This window comes from Mya arenaria, chromosome 4 (assembly GCF_026914265.1).
Source record: "Mya arenaria isolate MELC-2E11 chromosome 4, ASM2691426v1".
NCBI classification, from domain to species: domain Eukaryota; kingdom Metazoa; phylum Mollusca; class Bivalvia; order Myida; family Myidae; genus Mya; species Mya arenaria.
This window is the reverse complement of record NC_069125.1, coordinates 73,754,151-73,778,133: the sequence shown is the minus strand read 5'-3', so window position 1 is coordinate 73,778,133 and position 23,983 is coordinate 73,754,151. Positions and strand designations below refer to the sequence as shown.

General features: G+C 37.1%; 1 protein-coding gene across 1 annotated transcript in view; it reads left to right on the top strand.

Moving 5' to 3' along the window:
* LOC128231065 (fibrillin-2-like) overlaps nt 1–23,065 on the top strand; it is a 67,380-nt gene extending 44,315 nt beyond the window's left edge. Inside the window, exons 71-77 of the mRNA XM_052943486.1 lie at nt 5,455–5,586; nt 7,609–7,734; nt 9,437–9,562; nt 10,956–11,132; nt 14,284–14,430; nt 21,751–21,903; nt 22,201–23,065. Coding sequence (XP_052799446.1) covers nt 5,455–5,586; nt 7,609–7,734; nt 9,437–9,562; nt 10,956–11,132; nt 14,284–14,430; nt 21,751–21,903; nt 22,201–22,379 — 1,040 coding nt within the window. The 3' untranslated portion in view covers nt 22,380–23,065. The remainder of the gene's footprint in view (nt 1–5,454; nt 5,587–7,608; nt 7,735–9,436; nt 9,563–10,955; nt 11,133–14,283; nt 14,431–21,750; nt 21,904–22,200) is intronic.
* Nucleotides 23,066–23,983: the final 918 nt, after the last annotated feature.

The window sequence follows — 23,983 nt, the reverse complement described above, 5'->3', positions numbered from 1 at the left end:
GTGGTCATTATTTCAAAAGTAACACTCCTTTCTTTATATTTTAGATGGTAACGATCTATGTGATCCTTGCAACAATGATACTCTGAATTCTTGCATTGGCGATAGATCTGAGTGTCTCTTAGACTCGATCGATAATAAATTCCGTTGTTCATGTCCAGAAGACCTACCGGCTATTGTTTACGGAAACTGCTGTAAGTATTACATTTGTTACTGTTTTCAGAGACGCACTTATACATGTTTAATGTAGATTAATAGTACTTTCTATGTTTTGTAGTTATTATTGGGATTTTAAAACTTAAATTAGGAAACAGGTTTATATCAAACATCAGAAGTTCTGTTGCAGACCGTGTTCCGTGTTTTTTTAACCAAACATGAACATGTGTTCATATGATAATCATTTGATGGGTTTTTGTAAGAGATGCATTTAAAACTGTTGTACCTTATCTATTCTGCGCGCTGCGTATATCAATTAAAGTGTTGGGAGACGTAACATATTTTTTTAATATAAATATATTCTACTATCACGAGTGTGTGTATACCACGAGATTAATTACGGCATAAATGCAACAAGAAGTATTCCTTAAAATTGTGATAAAACATAGGCAGTATTTTCTTCAATTGAGTAATTGTTTCACAAGAAGTTTAACAGAAAAGATACATTTGTATAAAGGGAATATTATGTTAGTCTGTTGATCCGTGGTGTTGTATCACAACACCAAGGTTTGGTCTCGTGTGATACGGATTATTCCACAAGCAACTCGAAGTGATACAACACCATGGTTCCTTTCATTATATACTTTTAAACTCTTTCTGAATAAAAACAACAAACGACATTGTGTAACGTCACTTATGAATTGACTAAATCAAAAGTAAACGCGCGACATTTTTAAAAGTAAACGATTGTCGAGTTGAACTGTTGAACTTGTAAATGTGAGTTTTATTCAGGGAACTAATAACTTTACGGGTACTCAATCACTGTCACGATCGATAACACGAATCCGTCTACGTTTGTTTTTTTCTGTGGCGATCTGTCATATTGGTTGATAGTGATTTAACAGTTGAGTAGGCGAGCATTTTGAAGTGTTTGTGGAAATTTCTTCGGACATGTGGTTTGCGATACTGAATTGGATTTGAGTGGAGATATCAGCCGATCGAGCCGGTACTGCAAACGTTTTATTGCTTAACATTTCTTTACTTTATTAAGAATTGCTGTCATATACAACTGAACAATAATACTATTTTAACGATTTGTAAAGTAAACCCGGTCAATTTAAAAATAGAATCGGAATGGCAGAAATTACCGAACATGTACGATTAAAAAAGAAGTCCCGGTCTAGTGTGTGATACGGAAGCAGAAAACAACAGAGTGTGATACGGGATTTTTTGTCCGATCATTTGTATTTTTCAGTTAAAAATGCATTTTTTTAAAGGAATATTTATAGGCATATAATAAAAAGGAATTGCTTTTTGTACCGTCGTATATAATTGATTATATGATGTCGCACTTATCCGATTGGAGCAATTTTGATATAAACAATGCCGTCATAATACCTTGAGTGTAAGATAGGTTCATCCCGACCCGAGCGTATGGTCGTTTGCGGAAACGAGATTTATCGAGTTTTCCACAAAACACCCTGCGCGAGGGTTGGAATGAACCTATCTTACACGATCGGCTATAGTAGATGCTTTTTCTCCCACCCCAGTTAAACAAAATTAAGTTAAAATGTATTTTTGGTTATGTCGACTTTTTCGGGACCTAGTGAAAAAAGTCGAGATAACGAAAAGTCGACTCATCCAAATTACAAAAAATTATCACCAATCCCAACACTTTTGAGTTGGATTTCCGATGTTTTACATCCACAATTGAACGGTCTAGTTAAATATTTTCGTCGTGAAAACAGCAAACTTATTATTGAAAAATAAAGTGAAACAAAAGAAGAATTATTTGTGTCAAATTCATTTCTTTTGCGTTTATGGATCACACAAAACACATATAAAACCACAATTGCATATATTTGTACATTGTAAGATTTTATACCGGGTCCTTCTCTGAATTGGTCGACCAGAGCAGTGGAACTAACATTTGACATTTTGAAGTTATTCTTTCTGATCCCATTCGGGATTGATATCTAATCAATAAAATGTTCATGTTTTATACAATACCAAAGAGCTTGAGCAATAAATGTCTCTTTAATTAAATACATAAACAAACAACTTTAATTAATCGCACTTACCAATTACATTTTGTATCCCTCAATTATGACAGTTTGTTATATTGACACGCACGGTATCTTGCGACATGCCGCAAACCGTCATGAATATTTTCACACCTACGTCTCAATCTACAGTTTGATATAAAGAGCATAGGAAATGTGTGAAATTCGACCACTGGGACTAAAAAACGAGGTCGACATAGCGAAAAAGTCGAGATAAAAAAATCGACACAAACAGATTTATTTTATATAGAATAAGAAGGAATAAATTCGGGACCGGAAAAAAGTCGACATAACCGGAAAGTCGACTTATCCGACGTCGACATAGCGAGGTTCGACTGTAGTCAAATCGGTCTTTAAATAGTTCTGAAGAGAATGAAGCATTATATCTTAAAAGGTGCGTGAAAACTTTATTATGGCGACATTTAAAGCGAGAAATAATTAATAAGCATTCTAAATATTTCCACAAGACAAGGTTTCTATGATGTTACAGACGACAGTCTTCAACAAGGGAGGTAATTACAATTTGATGACCATTTAAAAGGAGTTCCATACTTGTTTTATTTCGCCCGTGGGCAAGATAAGAATTTCTAGCACGGTTAAATTTTTAGATCAACCTATCTGAGGTGGGAGAAAGAATTTTCCAGCACGGCTGAATTTACCAAAATAATAATAATTGTCATGTGTTTCCGGTCCGGATAGAAAAATGTGACCCGAGGGCACCTGCGTTGCCAGGTTACGACGCTTGCCGAATTACTGGCTACGCAGCGTGCTCGACGGACGGATTTTTCTATCCAGACCGGACACAAACGATTGATATATTTTCTAGCATACCTTAAATTACATGTTTGTGTAATATATTAAATAGAAAAGCGCATTTTGTACATTTCACCAAAAAGCGCTTGGGAGGATGTTTACGTACGTCATCACGCGCAGTTATTTTTATTCACTGCATACGTCAAAAAGTTCCTCCAGTATCAGTTTTTTAAAGGGTTATTTTGTTTTGTTTTGAAGGTATGTTTTTTGCAAAGTTAATATTTATGGAGCTCAACTATGGAAATCACATAATTATGGTTATTAAGGTGTAAAATAAACGAAATAAAAAGTATAACGTCACAGCGCGTGACTCATCTGGCATGGGGGGCCAGAAATAATTTTCCAGCACGGTTGAAATCACCGGAAATGCCTATCCGGTGTGCTAGAAATGCCTATCCGGTGTGCTAGAAATACCAATCCGGTGTGCTAGAAAGTTTTTCTTTACAAAAGACTAAGCGAATGTAAATATTATCATTTGATGGACCATAACTTAAATATATTTTTAGCATTTCGTGTTTCATTCCTCACTTGTTGCTTAACATTCCTGTTAAGTTTCATCACAATGTTCAATGTGATTTTTACAAACGATATTGTGGCCTACGCATGGGATGATAGACGAACGGACCTGCGGACGGACGGGTGGACGGAAAATGTGACAGCTGTATATGTGGGTACATTAATACGATCATGTCGAAAACCAGAAGGCTAAGAGCTTATTTATTCGTTAAATTGCATTGCATCAACCCTTTAAGAGCCTTACACCGTATGCAAATGAGTGCGGAAAGCCTTACACCGTATACAAGTGAGTGCGGAAAGCCTTACACCGTATACAAATGGGTGCGGAAAGCCTTACACCGTATACAAATGGGTGCGGAAAGCCTTACACCGTATACAAATGGGTGCGGAAAGCCTTACACCGTATACAAGTGAGTGCGGAAAGCCTTACACCGTATACAAGTGAGTGCGGAAAGCCTTACACCGTATACAAATGAGTGCGGAAAGCCTTACACCGTATACAAATGAGTGCGGAAAGCCTTACACCGTATACAAGTGAGTGCGGAAAGCCTTACACCGTATACAAGTGAGTGCGGAAAGCCTTACACCGTATACAAGTGAGTGCGGAAAGCCTTACACCGTATACAAGTGAGTGCGGAAAGCCAAAAGTTATAGTGTTAAATTGTGTTGTAGCTACAATAATGAGCGATCAGGGATACTTTTTTTTTACATTTCTTATGTATCCACAAGTCTGCCATAATAAAAAATCGTCAAAAGACTCGTTGACGGCCATTTAGGTGGACTAAAATGTGTTGGTGATAAAGTAATGTGTTATGACAAAACAAAAGTCGACCTAATCAACAATGAATTGTGGTTTCTGGAAGAAAGCTGAATTAATAATAACTTCCTAATTTATTTCTTTAAGTAGAAGAATTCAACGCGAATCCACAAAACCAATGTTAATTCGGAAGTCTGAAATATTTTGGCGCCAACACATATTCATTTTGTAGATAAATGCAAATCGTTTTATCCTTGAGTCCTTATTACATCCTGTTGCAAAGGGTGTATGCATTATGCTTGCTAAATATTGAAACTAAAAACTAAATAAAAATGAAGTATTAAAACAGTGTATGTGTTTGTTCTTAAACCAACCTTTGCACTGTGATTGCCCGGATGTATACAACATTCGACAACATAAACCAACCTTTGCACTGTGATTGCCCGGATGTATACAACATTCGACAACATAAACCAACCTTTGCACTGTGATTGCCCGGATGTATACAACATTCGACAACATAAACCAACCTTTGCACTGTGATTGCCCGGATGTATACAACATTCGACAACATAAACCAACCTTTGCACTGTGATTGCCCGGATGTATACAACATTCGACAACATAAACCAACCTTTGCACTGTGATTGCCCGGATGTATACAACATTCGACAACATAAACCAACCTTTGCACTGTGATTGCCCGGATGTATACAACATTCGACAACATAAACCAACCTTTGCACTGTGATTGCCCGGATATATACAACATTCGACAACATAAACCAACCTTTGCACTGTGATTGCCCGGATATATACAACATTCGACAACATAAACTTGTATATATACAAGTTGTATATATATTTCGCTTTGTCAGTTTTAGCAATGTCAGTTCTAGAGGCATCCTTACAAAAAGCCCAAGTCCAAGTCTAATCTCAGACACAAAAAGCACTTTTACTAAATAAGTTTCATATAAATAAATGTGTTTCAATAGTAAAACAATGAGTACAATTCATCATCAAAACTCAACTAGAAGAAAGAAACATTGAAATTTGCAGTTTTGCCACTTGAGTCTGAACTTAGACTTGAGACTGTTCGTTATCAGGGCCTCCTGACCCCTGTACACCACACATGAAGTATCAATGTTGTAGATGGTACTATGTACTTGGACGCGTGCCCACCGGATGAGAGTGGGGTGGACACGTGCACATATGCAAATGGCGAGTGCGTTAACGGGACCTGCCTTTGTGAGGTGGACCTCGAGTTTATGGGCGATGGCTGTTGTGAGTACATAGATGCTAACATATAGTACATGTGTCATAGAATAGTGTGTTTACATAAATGCTGTAAAAGTGTGTTATTCTATTCCATTTCACTATTCATTTTATCAAACCCAGGAATAAGGTTTATAATCAACACACTAACTAAGCCGATTAGTAATTCTTGTGGTGGTCTCGATAATATTGATTAACGATTCATGAGGTGGTGTTGATAATGTTTATTATTGTGTCGAGTGATGTGTTGCTTATAGTCATTAATAGACAAAGTAATCACCATAATGAACACCACCAACCGACATGTTACACGGGTACTTATGATTATATCGTGAATTGACAGTGCTTGCAAATAAATTATAGCCGAAAGTTCGCGGAATGACATAAAGAGTAAAGCGTAATAGAATTCAGAACGAAGCATATTGCACTTGTCACTTTAAATGATCAAAGGAATATCACTCATATCAGTTGAAATAGCGACACATTTTAGAAAACATAAATAACAGTAGTATCAAATAAAGTTTACCAAATCGGTAAATGGAGTTCAAATATAAATTGCATGTATGAGAAATATTGGTTTTCTTAAATGTGCTTAAAATGGCAAAATAAGATGTAACAACAAACAGTAAATATTATAATAAAGGCGTGATTGTCTGGCATATAGCAAATAAAAAGACAGTTTTCGCACAAAGAAATGGCCAACGATCATTACATACACTGGAATGGAATATTTACCCTTTTAGCCTTCCATATTGGTCTGGTATTTAGAAGCTTAAAGTGTTTCTCATTTGTGCCAAATAACGGTTACAGAAGAAAACACGGCAAAATACTTTCGATGTACCTAAGAATGTTCACTAGTCATGGTGGCATCAACAACCTGCTCATAAATACGATCAGCTCTTCTTTCCATCTCATTTAAATTTTAAAAAAAATGATTGAACGGAGAATTCGGGTAGCAAGGACATTGTTAATTCACTGCGGACCACCAATACTGCATGGCTATCTTAGCTGAAACAAAACAGGTTGTTTTTCAAAAGATAGACCCTTGGGATTAGAACGAACTGCATATTTGGTTGCCTTCATCCAACCCAAGGAATTACCCATAGTCCCTGGCCTTGAAGATGTTCCCACCAGGATCAGAGCGTTGGTATAGTAAAGCTTGCTGTCATAGCACTATCAGAGATTACATGTGTCATGTCTTGACATTGAATTATTCCATAAAAATATTTACTCTTCTTAACGATTAAAATTCATGGATAAATCTCTAAATAGAGTGTTTACAGTAATATGTCCCATATAAAAGCATCACGTAAAACCCGTACACTAGTGTCCGTATTGCAATGAACCAAGCAATCACTACTTATAATAATAGCGTTGAAAGCGGAGAAAGGCTGTAGGCGGTGTGATTGGGCTGGTGTGTGGAGTCCACGCGTATACTTTGACCAGCCCAATTGCGTTCATATCCCCGATAATGACATCAATACCGCAATTCATTCCTCATACATGTACTTACACCAATAGTTCATTATTTCATTCAAGAATTGTTAAAAATCTCTTTATTTCATTTAAGGAAAACTTTCAGTAATCCTTTCTTACCCATTCTGTAAATAGATCGACCCGACTGTAACCGGAAACAGTTTATCAAATGACGTTACAATAACGCGAAAAAAAAATAACCACTTGAAATCACTTTTAAACGTAAAATTGAAACACTTATGGCAACAATACATTTAACATATGATAAATTAACACTTTCTAAAATGTTGATTTATATTTTACGGGACCCGCAGACACAATTCAAACAATAACAAGATCAACAATGCCCATGTATATTGTTATGCGATGAATTGCGATCCGAACATATCCGAAGATGCTGCGTTCATCGAATGATAAGCCCAATTGCCGAAAGGCAGTTCATATAAGGAATGGAAGAGGTGTAAATATATTTATTATAATAATTCTAATGTTTTATAACGTACCTCATCATCTGGTTAACAGAAAGAAAATTGATGATTTCTTTACACTTTGCAGTCGGCTCGGAGATCTACGAGGTGTGTCGGGCAGTGCCAGACTCCTGCGATAGTTCTCTGGATCTTGTCTGCGTTAATGGAACGTGCCTCTGTGCGTATCCGCTCACCGAGGTCAACTACATTTGTGGTAAGACTCGTGAATTTCTTCGAAGCTTTACTTTCTTGTGAATGTGGTCTTTAATATACTAAAGAATGCACTAAAATTAAAGATAATTAAATGTGCTATACTGATCATGTAAGGAAGACAATAAACATAGCTTTTGTTATATCGACTGGTTACATTACATATGAGCATGGTCATTTGCTTGTGTTTATTGAATATTCGGCATCCAGTATAATATTGATGACCATGTTACTGTGTCAAAACGTCTCAACATGGTGGGTCTGGTAAAGGTAAGAACGGCGGAATTTGCGGATAATATCATGACGTAAGGAAAACACGTTATAAAATTTGTATGAACAAAATGTTAAAAGCTAAATGTTAATACTTCGAACTTTGGATATGAATACGCATGCATAGCGATTTTAACACGAACCAAAAGGGAAGTGGCCTTTATTCCATCATTTTTCAGCGTGTAAAACACAAACACCACTATAACGTGTTATTATAAGGTTTAAGCTTCAAACTCGAGCCTTTTCAATGTTCAGGGTTTTGCTAAATTAACCTTGTCGACTTCTTTACGTTACAATTTTTCTTCCTACTCTTACAAAAAGTTGCAACAGTATTTATGTGACTCCATCGTGAATGCAATTCAATGAGCAGCTTGATCATATCAGTAGCTTTCGAGTTTTGAATCTTTTCCAATTGATATAACCTTGCCACATTTCAAATTCACTCCTTACCTTATTTGACTATAGTATTTCGGTTCCTGTTTCAAGTGGCCAATATAATGGTAATATAATAGCGAAAATTTGTGCACATAAACTGGTTTAACCCCCCAGTAAATTTACATTTTACTGACCGTTCCAAGGCGGTACCTAGCAATTCTTGATAAACATACCTATTTATATATATATATATATATATATATATATATATATATATATATATATATATATATATATATATATATATATATATATATATATATATAGTATGTATGCACTGTGATGTTTGTGGAGTTTTTTGCTGTTCTGTGTTTCTTGTTTGTGATTTTGTGTTCTATCTTTAGCGTTTGCCCAGTTTATGTTAAAAAAAATACTATTGGGCTTGTTTCTGTAGCTTTTTGCATATGTATTACAATGGAACTTCAAGGACATATCCTGTAGCCAAACAATTACAAACACCTTGTTTAAAGGCACAGTGCTATGGTGAAACATATACTGTACTAGAGACAAACAACGTACAGAACAATGACAAAATGTTTTTTATCGTTAATTGTTTGGGTCACCGGCTTGGCGAAAAGGGAGTTCACTGGGACTATAAACTACAGTTGGGTTATGTCCCTTTGTCAAATTTTTAACAAATAAGCGGTTCTTGACCATTTTGTACATTTAACTTGTTTATATAATTTCATAGTTGTTGAGGATGAAATGCAATGTTCTTTGTGCGCTTGTTAGTACTATACCGTCTTCCCAATCTGCCTCTCCATGTGTCATGAAAAAGTACAGCCTCATTATGCCAATAGTGGCCTGCAGTACTCTCAGTACTTTGATTTATATCATTTGAGCATATCATTCAAATATAAACAAGAAATAATGGACAACAGTCAAAAAGAAATACTATTGTTATATAACTATTTCATGAAAGATATTCGGTGTTTTTTTCGCATCAACAAAAGTTTTGTGAGTCTTAAATGCACTCTCACATAAATTTGAACATTTTTCAGTGGAAGGTATACTGGACGACATATGTGACGTCAATCCCGACACGTGCACGACGCTGTTCTCGGAGTGCGCGGTGAACGGCACGTGTCAGTGTAAGGACAACTACGTGCGGGAAGACGGTATTTGCAGTAAGTATACACTGCCACATTTTGTCTCTACAATCCTCGGCTTTATCGATTAAAATGTATTTCATAACATAATATATTATTTTGTTATTTGAGGCAACTCACCAAGAATACATTTAACACAGTTTAAGTATTAATGTATAGTATATATATTATTAAAAAACCCACGATACAAAAAGTGAGAGATATATGGTATATATATATATATATATATATATATATATATATATATATATATATATATATATATATATATATATATATATATATATATATATATATATATATGTCTATCAGTATTAAAAAAACAACAAAAACGTATTTCAATTTTCAAATTATCTGATTAACTTAAATCCAGGGAAACTGAAAGTTAATTACACGTATTTTAAATGCACTTTTCCATTCAAGAGTTAGCAATGTCAATCTTAATCTTTTTTAACATTTAATTTGGACTGGTGTATTGGAATACGCGATATTGGTTTATGGCCCCTCCAGATGTGCAAATTATGTAATAGTTGTCCATCGTTTATGATGTACGAGAGGACATTGAGCGGGATACACTTGTGGTCCTTACATTTATTGCTTGGACCAATTCTAGGGAGTTTCAGAAGTTAATATGCTTGATTTATAATTTGACGACTCTCCCGTTATTTACTTTTAAAACCAAATATGTATTTCCTGAAATTGAACTTGATTGGCTATTCTAAATATCAAAATATATATTTGGTGCAAGCGACCATTAGTGGTATTGCGAAAGTAGATTTACATACGGGCACTTAGCTTTTATGTGATACAGTGTATAATAAGAACTGGATAATAAGGATGGCCACACATGGGTTTTTAATCATATGCTTTTCTAGATGGAAATGTACCAGCTATGAAATAAAAAGGGACTATTATGTTGGTCGATCGATCGGTGGTATTGTATCACTTCGAATTCCATGTGACACGAGGATGTCGAGTACGATGTATATCTACGCAAGCAAAGGGAGCTGTTAAAAAACAAACAACAGCATATTACCCTAGTTCTTTATTCCAATATTTTGTTTTAATATAAATAGCATATGTTTCTTTAAAAAGTTTAAAATTCAAACCTCTATCCTCTTTCTTTTCGCGGCTAGGCCGCTTTTGTTGATTGAAGTTATGCGGAAGTTTATTTGCGTATATGCATTACGACATTGCGTGATACGGAATCAGAAAGTACAGTGTGTAAAACGAACGTTATGTATAGACTATTTTTTGATAAACTCCTGCAGTAGTTAGTTTAGCCAGAATGTGTACAGGTATAAAGCTAAGAAATATGTCAGGAATACCCAGGAGACCGTTTTTGCGAGGTAGGATAGTATACTACTGGTTAGTAGTGAATGTATCACTACGTATGACATTTTACTCGCAGGGCCGATACTTGGAGCGGATTGTGACCCGGTGCTTAACGGGACGGACCAGTGCGCAGACCCTAACGCAGCGTGTGGCGTGCTGTCGGAACAGAAAGAGTTCTGCAATAACGTGTGCTGGTGCACAGACGGCTTCGTTATCGACATCCAGGACAATTGCGGTGGAACATGTGTACCACGTAAGTAGTTCACCGAATGTATGCCGGAACATGTGTTCCACATAAGTAGTCCACCGATGTATGCCGGAACATGTGTACTGGAACATGTGTACCACGTATGTAGTCCACCAATGTATGCCGGAACAGGTGTACCACGTATGAAGTCCACCAATGTATGTCGGAACATGTACCACGTATGAGGTTCACCAATGTATGTCGGAACAGGTGTACCACGTATGAAGTCCACCAATGTATGTTGGAACAGGTGCACCACGTATGAAGTCCACCAATGTATGTCGGAACATGTGTACCACGTATGAAGTCCACCAATGTATGTCGGAACATGTGTACCACGTATGTAGTCCACCAATGTATGTCGGAACATGTGTACCACGTATATAGTCCACCAATGTATGTCGGAACAGGTGTACCACGTATGTAGTCCACCAATGTATGTCGGAACAGGTGTACTGGAACATGTGTACCACGTATGAGGTTCACCAATGTATGTCGGAACATGTGTACCACGTATGAAGTCCACCAATGTATGTAGCAACAGGTGTACCACGTTTGTAGTCCACCAATGTATGTCGGAACAGGTGTACTGGAACATGTGTACCACGTATGAGGTTCACCAATGTATGTCGGAACATGTGTACCACGTATGAAGTCCACCAATGTATGTCGCAACAGGTGTACCACGTATGAAGTCCACCAATGTATGCCGGAACATGTGTACTGGAACATGTGTACCACGTAGGTTCACCAATGTATGTCGGAATAGGTGTACCACGTATGTAGTTCACCAATGTATGCCGGAACAGGTGTACCACGTATGAAGTCCACTAATGTATGTCGGAACAGGTGTACCACGTATGAAGTCCACCAATGTATGTCGGAACAGGTGTACCACGTATGAAGTCCACCAATGTATGTCGGAACAGGTGTACCACGTATGAAGTCCACCAATGTATGTCGGAACAGGTGTACCGCGTATATAGTCCACCAATGTATGTCGGAACATGTGTACCGCGTATGTAGTCCACCAATGTATGTCGGAACAGGTGTACCGCGTATGTAGTCCACCAATGTATGTCGGAACAGGTGTACCATGTATGTAGTCCACCAATGTATGTCGGAACATATGTACCGCGTATGTAGTCCACCATTGTATGCCGGAACAGGTGTACCGCGTATGTAGTCCACCATTGTATGTCGTAAAAGGTGTACACCTGTTCCGCGTATGTAGTCCACCAATGTATGCCGGAACACGTGTACCGCGTATGTAGTCCACCAATGTATGTCGGAACTGGTGTACCACGTATGAAGTCCACCAATGTATGTCGGAACAGGTGTACCACGTATGTAGTCCACCAATGTATGTCGGAACAGGTGTACCACGTATGTAGTCCACCAATGTATGTCGGAACATATGTACCGCGTATGTAGTCCACCATTGTATGCCGGAACAGGTGTACCGCGTATGTAGTCCACCATTGTATGTCGGAACAGGTGTACACCTGTTCCGCGTATGTAGTCCACCAATGTATGCCGGAACACGTGTACCGCGTATGTAGTCCACCAATGTATGTCGGAACTGGTGTACCACGTATGAAGTCCACCAATGTATGTCGGAACATGTGTACCATGTATGAGGTCCACCAATGTATGTCGGAACAGGTGCACCACGTATGAAGTCCACCAATGTATGTTGGAACAGGTGCACCACGTATAAAGTCCACCAATGTATGTTGGAACAGCTGCACCACGTATGAGGTTCACCAATGTATGTCGGAACAGGTGCACCACGTATGAGGTTCACCAATGTATGTCGGAACAGGTGCACCGCGTATGAAGTTCACCAATGTATGTCGGAACAGGTGTACCACGTATGAGGTTCACCAATGTATGTCGGAACAGGTGTACCACGTTTGAGGTTCACCAATGTATGTCGTAACAGGTGTACCACGTATGAGGTTCACCAATGTATGTCGGAACAGGTGTACCACGTATGAAGTCCACCAATGTATGTCGGAACAGGTGTACCACGTATGTAGTTCACCAATGTATGTCGGAACAGGTGTACCACGTATGAGGTTCACCATTGTATGTCGTAACAGGTGTACCACGTATGAGGTTCACCATTGTATGTCGTAACAGGTGTACCACGTATGAGGTTCACCGAATGTATGTCGGAACAGGTGTACCACGTATGAGGTTCACCAATGTATGTCGGAACAGGTGTACCACGTATGAGGTTCACCATTGTATGTCGGAACAGGTGTACCACGTATGAGGTTCACCATTGTATGTCGTAACAGGTGTACCACGTATTTAGTCCACCAATGTATGTCGGAACATGTGTACCACGTATGAGGTCCACCAATGTATGTCGGAACAGGTGTACCACGTATGAGGTCCACCAATGTATGTCGGAACAGGTGTACCACGTATGAAGTCCACCAATGTATGTCGGAACATGTGTACCACGTATGTAGTTCACCAATGTATGTCGGAACAGGTGTACCACGTATGAAGTCCACCAATGTATGTCGGAACAGGTGTACCACGTATGAGGTTCACCAATGTATGTCGGAACAGGTGCACCACGTATGAAATCCACCAATGTATGTCGGAACAGGTGTACCACGTATGAAGTCCAACAATGTATGTCGGAACATGTACCACGTATGAGGTTCACCAATGTATGTCGGAACAGGTGTACCACGTTTGTAGTCCACCAATGTATGTCGGAACATGTACTACGTATGCAGTCCAGCATTGTATGTCGGAACACTTGAACATGTCTGGCTTGACCAGCGGATTTGTTTATATTTGATATATAAGATTGTTTTTCATCAAAATCTTACGTAGTATAAAATGTAAACTGTTATTTTGAATGAAGACAAGTTCACAAAAGAATAGACAGGCGACTTACAAATATTCTGAAAAAAGTCAGCTTTAATAATACTAATTTATATGAAGTAGTATATGTAATAATGGGCAATAATGATCCTCCAACATATATATTGCAAATGGAGTCGGTGGGCGGAATATTCGTAGTCACTGTAAATTGTACATGGTAAAATATTCGGTGGTTTCACATATGGAGATTGAAAACAAGAGCGCTGTGTTGTGACATCTAGGTAGCAGTCAATACTTTATTTTCCAGAGAAGACGTACAGTGAGGTGTGTGATCCGTCTATCAGAGACATTTGTGCCCCCGTGGATACGCTCGAGTGCTCGGTTAACGGCACGGAGTTCGTCTGCGACTGTCTGACTGGCTTCGTCTACAACGGGACAGAATGTGTCAGACCAGGTAAGGGTAATATACGGTACTATAGAGGCAGTGTGTGACCAGGTACAGGTAATATACAGAACTATAGAGGCAGTGTGAGACGAGGTACGGGTAATATACGTCAATAGAGGCAGTGTCAGACCAGGTACGGGTAATATACGGTACTGAAGAGGCAGTGTGAGACCAGGTACGGGTAATAAACGGTACTATAGAGGCAGTGTGAGACCAGGTACGGGTAATATACGGTACTATAGAGGCAGTGTGAGACCAGGTACGAGTAATATACGGTACTATAGAGGCAGTGTGAGGCCAGGTACGGGTAATATATGTCAAAAGAGGCAGTGTCAGACCAGGTACAGGTAATATACGGTACTGCAGAGGCAGTGTGAGACCAGGTACGGGTAATATATGGTACTATGGAGGCAGTGTGAGACCAGGTACGGGTAATAAACGTCAATAGAGGCAGTGTCAGACCAGGTACGGGTAATATACGGTACTGAAGACGCAGTGTGAGACCAGGTACGGGTAATATACGGTACTATAGAGGCAGTGTGAGGCCAGGTACGGGTAATATACGTCAATAGAGGCAGTGTCAGACCAGGTACGGGTAATATACGGTACTGAAGACGCAGTGTGAGACCAGGTACGGGTAATATACGGTACTATAGAGGCAGTGTGAGACCAGGTACGGGTAATATACGGTACTATAGAGGCAGTGTGAGACCAGGTACGGGTAATAAACGGTACTATAAAGGCAGTGTGAGGCCAGGTACGGGTAATATATGTCAATAGAGGCAGTGTCAGACCAGGTACGGGTAATATACGGTACTATGGAGGTAGTGTGAGACCAGGTATGGGTAATATACGGTACTATGGAGGTAGTGTGAGACCAGGTATGGGTAATAAACGATACTATAGAGGCAGTGAAATACTTATAGTGCTTGAATTTATATATGTAGCTACCCGAACCAGAAGAAGTTTCAGTTTGTCTTAAAGATTCTTCACGATGCGAAAATGGGTTTGAAGGTCAAAACACAAATTATTTCAAACATTTAACTTTTATGTCTTTTTAAGGTTGAGTCTTTTGCAAGTATAATGCGGGCTTGAAGACAAACGCGAAGCGTTTGTCTGTACACGCCCTCTTACGGTTTGTACGTAAATGCAACGGACTACTTCTTTTTGCCGGAGTGATAGGTATGAAAAGATTTGGGCACCACTGAACCATGAAAATGAGAACCAGAAAAGCTTGTCATACATTGTTCATATAAAGCGCGTGCACGCCGGCAGGCAAATTGTACATGTTTTGGGCGGGGTTTGACCTCCGTAAACCAATGAAAATTCATTACGAAAACAACCGAGGTACATGTGCTTTTTAGATCGGAACTTCCATATATGGATATGAGTTAAAAATAGTACTTCATTTAATAGGAAAGCGTGTTTACTTATACGCAATACAGTATGAAGCAAAAAAAAATGTCATTGAAGCAGTTATTACATCCGACAAAATCACTTAGTATCGCTGAAACTAAATGTTTATAGAATCAAAGTTGAATATATTAATCCGCATTTCACGCTGCACTGAATTTGATGAAGATTTCAAGCGAGCATTGGACGCCATTTTGTTTATAGGGAACAACAACAACAACAAATGAAGCCGTTACAAATCCTACTCCCAGTTTGGAAGCAGACCAAATATAGCTGATTTAATTATTAAGGTGAGTTTATCTGAGATGCATGTTTTTATTTTTTTATTGAATTACTTATTTTGAAAACTGTTCACGTTTTATCTATCTTCGCGTTGCTCTTATAAATTTCAGGTTTTTGACTTATCCCTCAATACTTCTTAATACATTTCAACATTCTGTAAAAGCACAAATGTATTGGTTCTTTTTTATAGCCACCTGGTTGCTGAACCTCTAGAGGACCTTTATGGAATCCTGTTCAAGATAGTTCTGTCTGGAATTCCATACCACCTCCAGAGAATGGAAAATGTCTTCAAGTAAGAAGAGATTCTAAGCAAGTGCATTTCTGACTCCTACAAAATGCTTCTTTGTAGTCAATTACCTTGGAGTTGTTATATACTCATTGCAAAATATTCAAACATTATATATTTCATCTATTTTGTCTTGATCTTTGAATCCGTCAAATTACACTATGACTATGTGACTATATCAAATTTATGACTACATATAGAATTGTGTATGCCTCAAATGATTGTTAACTGGTATACCTTCACAGTAGTAGTTAGTACTTTTATTCTGTTAAAAACATTGCATTTATGTTATTTGCAGATTCTGATGTGCCAGCAGCCTGAAGTGGTCAAACAATTTGAAACTTGATGCAGCACAGAATCCCATATTTCAAGAGAATGCAGATGTTAGTCACCCCTGTCTAACTTGTTTGTGTGTAAATAATACAAAATGTGACATTTACAGCAAATATGTAATAATTGAGCAACGTATAGACAATTGCAAGACTCTGTTCTGTTAATTTTGTGCCATATTTAGCATTTAAAACCAGATACTTTCAGTTTTTGCTGGTTTGTTCGGTTTCTTTTATTCATGATTTTTTCAAGAAGAAATCAGTTCGGTGTAAGTTTAATATGGTGTTTAAACTGTCAATGAATCCAAGATCACTGTATGTTGTTGAACTGATATGTATGTTAAACATTGAAGATCCAGCTGTCAGTACAGAAAACATTGATTGTGCTTTTGAGAACACTGAATTTTATCAACATAATTTGACACTGTACATATTGCAAGCATTTTTTCAGATAAATCTATACAAGTATTAATTAATTGTAGATAACTGTAGCCTTAATTTGTGCATATTAACATATGTGAATAATTTAATAGCCTCATGATATCATTCTGTATAAATTATGTAATATAATCATTTTAATTGTTTTCATATATAAATGGTTTTGGAACTGAAATTTGGTCTTGCTCTATTGGCTGGTACACTCAACAAATATAAAAATTATATGAAATAGTGCTTAGTGAGCTCATCTGACAGTTTTCAATGGGTTGTTATTTGGGTGTGTTCCAACAATATCACTGACTTGATTACTTTTATTGTATATTCTATATAGGTGCTAAATTTAGAATATATTTTCAGCTCTGTTGAATGTTGATTGTAATTGCAATTTATCATTTCTTTTTAGATCACCCTTTGGGTTAAACATTATGTGAGGGTTAGAAGTAATTTGTTTGTAATTACACCTTGATAAGTTTAAACTTTAATATACTTGGTCTTTAAGAAAGTCCCATGATATGAACAATTGGTTTTGACTATTTTCATGCTTGATTTAGAATATACCTCATAAGAGGTCATAACATATTTGACCTTTAAAAGTCTAGAAATTTTTAACATTAATTTATTCATACAATTTTATTTCCCACCAGATGTAAAAAAACAACAACCTTTTTATCAAAAAGGTCATTGTTGGTGATCTGTAAAAAATACATGTGTTGCTACATATTTAACTGTCACAGGTCTTTTAGTTTATACCTGATTTTAGCAAAGCTGTTTACAATATTCATTAATTGAAATTTAGATAATTTTGATCATTAGACATGATGTTTGTCAGATTTGTCATTGCAAACACAAATTATTTTAAAGTTTAAAGTGGGGTAAATGTTTTTGTAACAAACAAATAAGAATATAATCTGTATTCTCACTGAGATATTTTGCAGACAATTTGCCAGAGCTTCTTGGCTACATTGTTCATATACAATCATAATTATTAGTAATTAATTGAATGTTTTGCCATGTTTTACCATCATATTTAAATAGATTTTTGCCCATTCAATTCTAGTTAAAATTATAATTACCCCTGCTTGTAATATACTTCAGTGCAACATTATTGGTATGTGATCATTTTTAGCTCGACTATTCGAAGAATAAGGATAGCTATCCTAGTCACCCGAGCGTCGGCGTCAGCGTCAGCATAACCACTTATGTTTAAGTTTGTGTACCACTTCAAATATTTTCAAAGTCCATTGACATATGGTTTTGAAACTTTGCACACTTGTTCACCATCATGCCCCCAACCTGTACACAGAAGGAGGTAACTCTATCAAGCATTTTGACAAAATTATGCCTCTTTTTCTACTTAGAATTTACGTTAAAGTTTGCGTACCACCTCAAATATTTTCAAAGTCCATTGACATATGGCTTTGAAACCTTGCACACTGGTTCACCATCATGCCCCCAACCTGTACACAGGAGGAGGTAACTCTATCAAGCATTTTGACAAAATTATGCCCCCTTTTCGACTTAGAATTTACGTTAAAGTTTGTGTACCACCTCAAATATTTTCAAAGTCCATTGCCATCTGGCTTTAAAACTTAGCACGCTTGTTCACCATCATGCCCCCAACCTGTACACAGGAGGAGGTAACTCTATCAAACATTTTGACAGAATAAGGCCCCTTTTTCGACTTAGAATTTACGTTGAAGTTTGCGTACCACCTCAAATATTTTCAAAGTCCATTGACATCTGGCTTTGAAACTTCGCATGCTTGTTCATCATCATGCCGCCAACCTGTACACAGGAGGAAGTCACTGTATCGAGCATTTTGACATAATTATGCCCTTTTTTTACTTAGAATTTACGTTAAAGTTTGCGTACCACCTCAAATATTTTCAAATTCAATTTATGTTAATATCTCAGCACATCATGTTTTGCATTGGTATCTAATATAACAGTGATCAATGCATGTTTCGCCAAAACTTTTCAGTCCATACACCGAAAAGTGGCGGAATAGTCGAGCGCGCTGTCTCTGTGACAGCTCTTGTTTTTATATATTTTCTGTTTGTAACATATTCCTCAAATGCGTTTGTGTACTTGATCTCAAATGCATAGTAGCTTTATTTAAGTTGAAGAATAACTCTAAACTTCATATAAAATATATAGTAATGCATTATATATAATGTATACACTATTATTGAAGATTGTTGCGTATATACTAAATAAATTGCTAACAGCAACAGAACTGCTGTTATTTAAAAAGTTTTATTAACATATACAAAAAAACGTTTCCATTTTACTCTTAGTATGTTTCACTTACTCATGTAGTAAACTTAAAGTGTCCAGCAATAACACTTCAAGCCCGTAGAGGCAGCGCCTTAGTTCATATTACTTACATTTTTCAAACAAGGACAGGTATTTTAAAGAGCTTTGGATTTTTTTTCTAGAAATTTAGCCGAGAATTTGCATTTGCATTTTTAGCTCGACTATTCGAAGAATAGGTGGGCTATACTAATCGCCCCAGCGTCGGCGTCGGCGTCGGCGTCGGCGTCCGGTTAAAGTTTTAGGGCAAGTTGGGATTTTCACTTATAAGTCCAATACCCTACATTCAATTGACTTAATACTTTACGCAGTTGTTCAGGGCCATCACATGATGAGGTTAGATAACTCCATATTATTCTTTACACAGATTATGGCCCTTGATTGACTATGGAACTTGGGTTAAAGTTTTAGGGCAAGTTGGAGTATTTATTAATAACTTCTATATCCTTTGTTCAATTAACTTAATACTTCACACATTTGTTCAGGACCATCCCACAATGAGGTTACATAACTCCATATTATCCTAAATACAAGTTACGGCCCCTGATTGACTTAGGTTAAAGTTTGAGGGCAGGTTAAAATTTATGGGCAAGTTGGGATTTTCACTTAAAACTCCAATACCATTCATTCAATTGACTTAATACTTCACACAGATGTTCAGAGCCATCACATAATGAGGTTAGATAACTCCATATTATCTTTTTATACAAATTATGGCCCCTGATTGACTATGGAACTTAGGTTAAAGTTTTAGGGCAGGTTGGGATATTGTTTAATAACTTCTATACCCTTCATTCAATTGACTTAATACTTCACACAATTGTTCAGGACCATCACCCAGTGAGGTTACATAACTCCATACCCTTAATACAAGTTATGGCCCCTGAGTTTTGGGCAAGTAAAAGTTTAGGGCAAGTTGGGATTTTAATAAAAAAAACTTCTATACCGTTCATTAAATGCACTTAATAAAATTCAAAATTATATACGACCATCTTACAACAAGAAACATAACTCCGTTTTAAGCCTAAATACAAGTTATGGCCCTTGATTTTTTTTTTTTTTTTAATTTCCTTTGAAAGGCATATTTGTATATTCTTAACCACATTTTCATAATGGGAAATCGAGTTATTTGAATGACTTGTGTCATTGTTTGGGCGGGCTGGTGGGAGGGCAGCATCAAAGTCACCTTATGTATCAAATAATTTTAGTTAGGTTTGACATAAAGAGACCAAACTTGGTATTATTATATATCGTTATTGTATTCTAAGTCAAAGCGGCGTAGTCGAGCGCGCTGTCTTACGACGGCTCTTGTTATTCAAAAGTGTTACAAAATTAGAAATGGCTCTAGGTGCCAAAATTGCTCTTCCCGGTTAACAATGTCTTGTGTCTGTGTGGTGATTGCTTCTATTTTTGCGTTTTAGTAACCAGGAAGTGAATTGTAGACACCTTTTTCAATATTTTATTGAAATTCTTTCTTATCTGAAATGACATCATCATGAAGCCACAAGACTTTGTTGATACTATGGAACATTTAAACATAAAACATATTCACATTGCCGAAATACCTTTCTGGAAATAAGCAAACGGATGTTCGACAATTATCTGAAAAAGTATTCCTTCGTCGAATGTGTACAATTCATTATTGCAACAAAACATGTTGCAAAATATGCATTTAATTTACACTCGGAAAGAATCGTACCTCAAAACTATATCATAATGAAATTTTGAATGTCTTTTTATTTATTTTTTGACTTTCCCACCCACTTTAGTATTTTAAGAAAACCATTAAAGGTCGGTTTTGAAGCCTATTACGTTTATCTCGAGAATTTTTGTCACTAACGTTCGTCAAGCACGAGCCGAGACAGACTTGTATGATGTACATCACTTATTTACATATGCCCTTGATACCGTTCCAAAGTATACATAATTTAATGACGTACTCGTAGTACTCAAAAAGTAGATCCCTAGTACACGTATACGTACGAATAGAGTCTATCAATTTTTCTGCTTTGTTCGACATGATCGAGACGTTACTGTAGATACATTACATTTAATGTCTGTGTGTGCTTACGTTTTAAAACGAAGTCATAGAAATGTTATGCTTTTTTTAGCAATAATAACAACATTAGACTGTATTCACCTGCTTAGTGTTCATGTGTGATAAGCAATGTTTTCCACTCAAAGAATTGATCGCAAGTCGGTATGCAAATAAGTTCCATATCCTCGACGAATGTAAATATTAACTCGAAAAGCATGCCTGTACTGCAGACCTGTATTACAACGACACATGCACGTGCGAGGATATCTGCCTGCCGCCTGAAACTGTCGTCTGCAACTCTACCACCGGAAAGTGTGACTGTCGTGAAGGTTTTATCTACAACGCAACTAGCGGTCAGTGCGAGCGGCCACCGGGTGACGGAAGTAAGTTAATGTATTTTACTATTGCTAATCAGTGTAGTTAAACAAAAAATCAACGTATAGCGAACGGTTTTTCTTCTTTATAAAAATATGTATTTCCAGTTTGTTATATAAAACAAATCTAATGAATTATGTGACAAACGAATATAGAAAGTTGCTTAACATTAAGTGATTGGCGTGAATGCGTTATATTCAAGCTTTTGACTGTTGCAATAGAAACTATGAAATTTCAAAAAAGGTAATAAACACAATACAAATATAGCAGATGAGTGTGTATAAAAATCACCCATATCCATTCAGTTGACCTTGGTGATCCGTGCTTAGCGGCAGTGTCGTGTGGCCAGTACCCAAACGTGAAGTGCGAGTTTCCGGATACACAGGGTACAGGCAAAAAAAATAAGGTGTGTCAGTGTGACGACGACAAGGACTTCTGTGAGGTGGACGGCGTCTGTGTACTCAGCGCGTCGCCCTGCCCTTAATCCGCACTGCCGACCCGCCAGTGGCCAAGTCACTTCAGACTTGCTCGACCTACCACCAAATCAATGTACTTTACATTGGCTGAACATCGAGTGTTATATCATGTATCTTTTTCATAAACAGTTTACGACAACCTAGTGTCTACTATCAAGGACCAAAAAATGTTTGATATCTAATATTTGTATTGTTTATCTATTATCAGCAGACTTGCCTGACCCAAATGGCTTCATCGCCGTGATTAATACTTAATGCGGTTCCAATTATCAACCTTAGTTTCGTGACACAGTCTTCAATGATACTTGCAACTCTTTTTCGATCCCTTATTCCGAACGTTGTTCTAAAACTGTGATACCATAGGTTTTATTTAAACCAAGAAACAACTTGACTTCATATTTCATTTCTCATTTTATTTTAGGCAAATGACATTTAAACGGTTTGGAATATTTATCATGACTCTATTCTAAGTTTAAGTCCATTCATTTGGACACAGTAATCAATTGGTTGCAAAATAGCAAATTATCACAGAGTGATATAATATGATGATCAAAAAGCAAGATCACAAAGCGATATACAATGTTGGACGTGCATAATAATTCTGGAAAGAAAAATATTCGATTAGTATTGACCCGATAAAGGCCGTTTGGTCAACTGCCACATGTTGGCGTCTTCCATGGCGACCAACCCTAAAGGGTTGAGTAATATGCAATGTCAATAATTGCAACAATAAAGCAATTTATTTCCCAATATTACATGAAATAGTGCTGCCGAACGCCAATTTTAAGTCATTTTATTTCATTTTCAAAAATATAATATGGTTGATAAAATGGTTAAAGTTGTTCCCAGATAGTTAGCCTACCTTGATAAAAATTGAAAAAAACTTGTACCCAGATAGTTTCGCTTAAGTTGACAATGGAATGGCCAACTGGGGAGAATGCATGAATGGAATGGCCAACTGGGGAGAATGCATGTATGGAATGGCCAACTGGGGAGAATGCATGTATGGAATGGCCAACTGGGGAGAATGCATGTATGGAATGGCCAACTGGGGAGAATGCATGTATGGAATGGCCAACTGGGGAGAATGCATGTATGGAATGGCCAACTGGGGAGAATGCATGTATGGAATGGCCAACTGGGGAGAATGCATGTATGGAATGGCCAACTGGGGAGAATGCATGTATGGAATGGCCAACTGGGGAGAATGCATGTTTTGTTGTTGTTAAGGGCTTAGCAAAGTTTTCATTGAATTTAGTTTAAAGGGCAATTTCATCCAAACACGCGCAATATAATAAATAATTTGCTACAAAATAGAAATATATTTAGGTATCAAAATGCTCGACTTGATTCAATCAACAAACAATTGTGGCATTGTGATATTTGATTTTTTGGTAACAGGGAAGCTTATTATTTTATTTTATTATTTAAGTCACTGTTTTTCATTAGCTTTTTAATAAGTTAAATTAGATATCAAGAAGCCAAAAGCTTTGTTTCAAGTTTTACCATCTAAACCCATGTCACATGACAAACAGAACTGTAGAACATATATATCATATACATATTGAAGAATTGCAAACGTATTTTATTTACTAAACATAAGTATTCATTT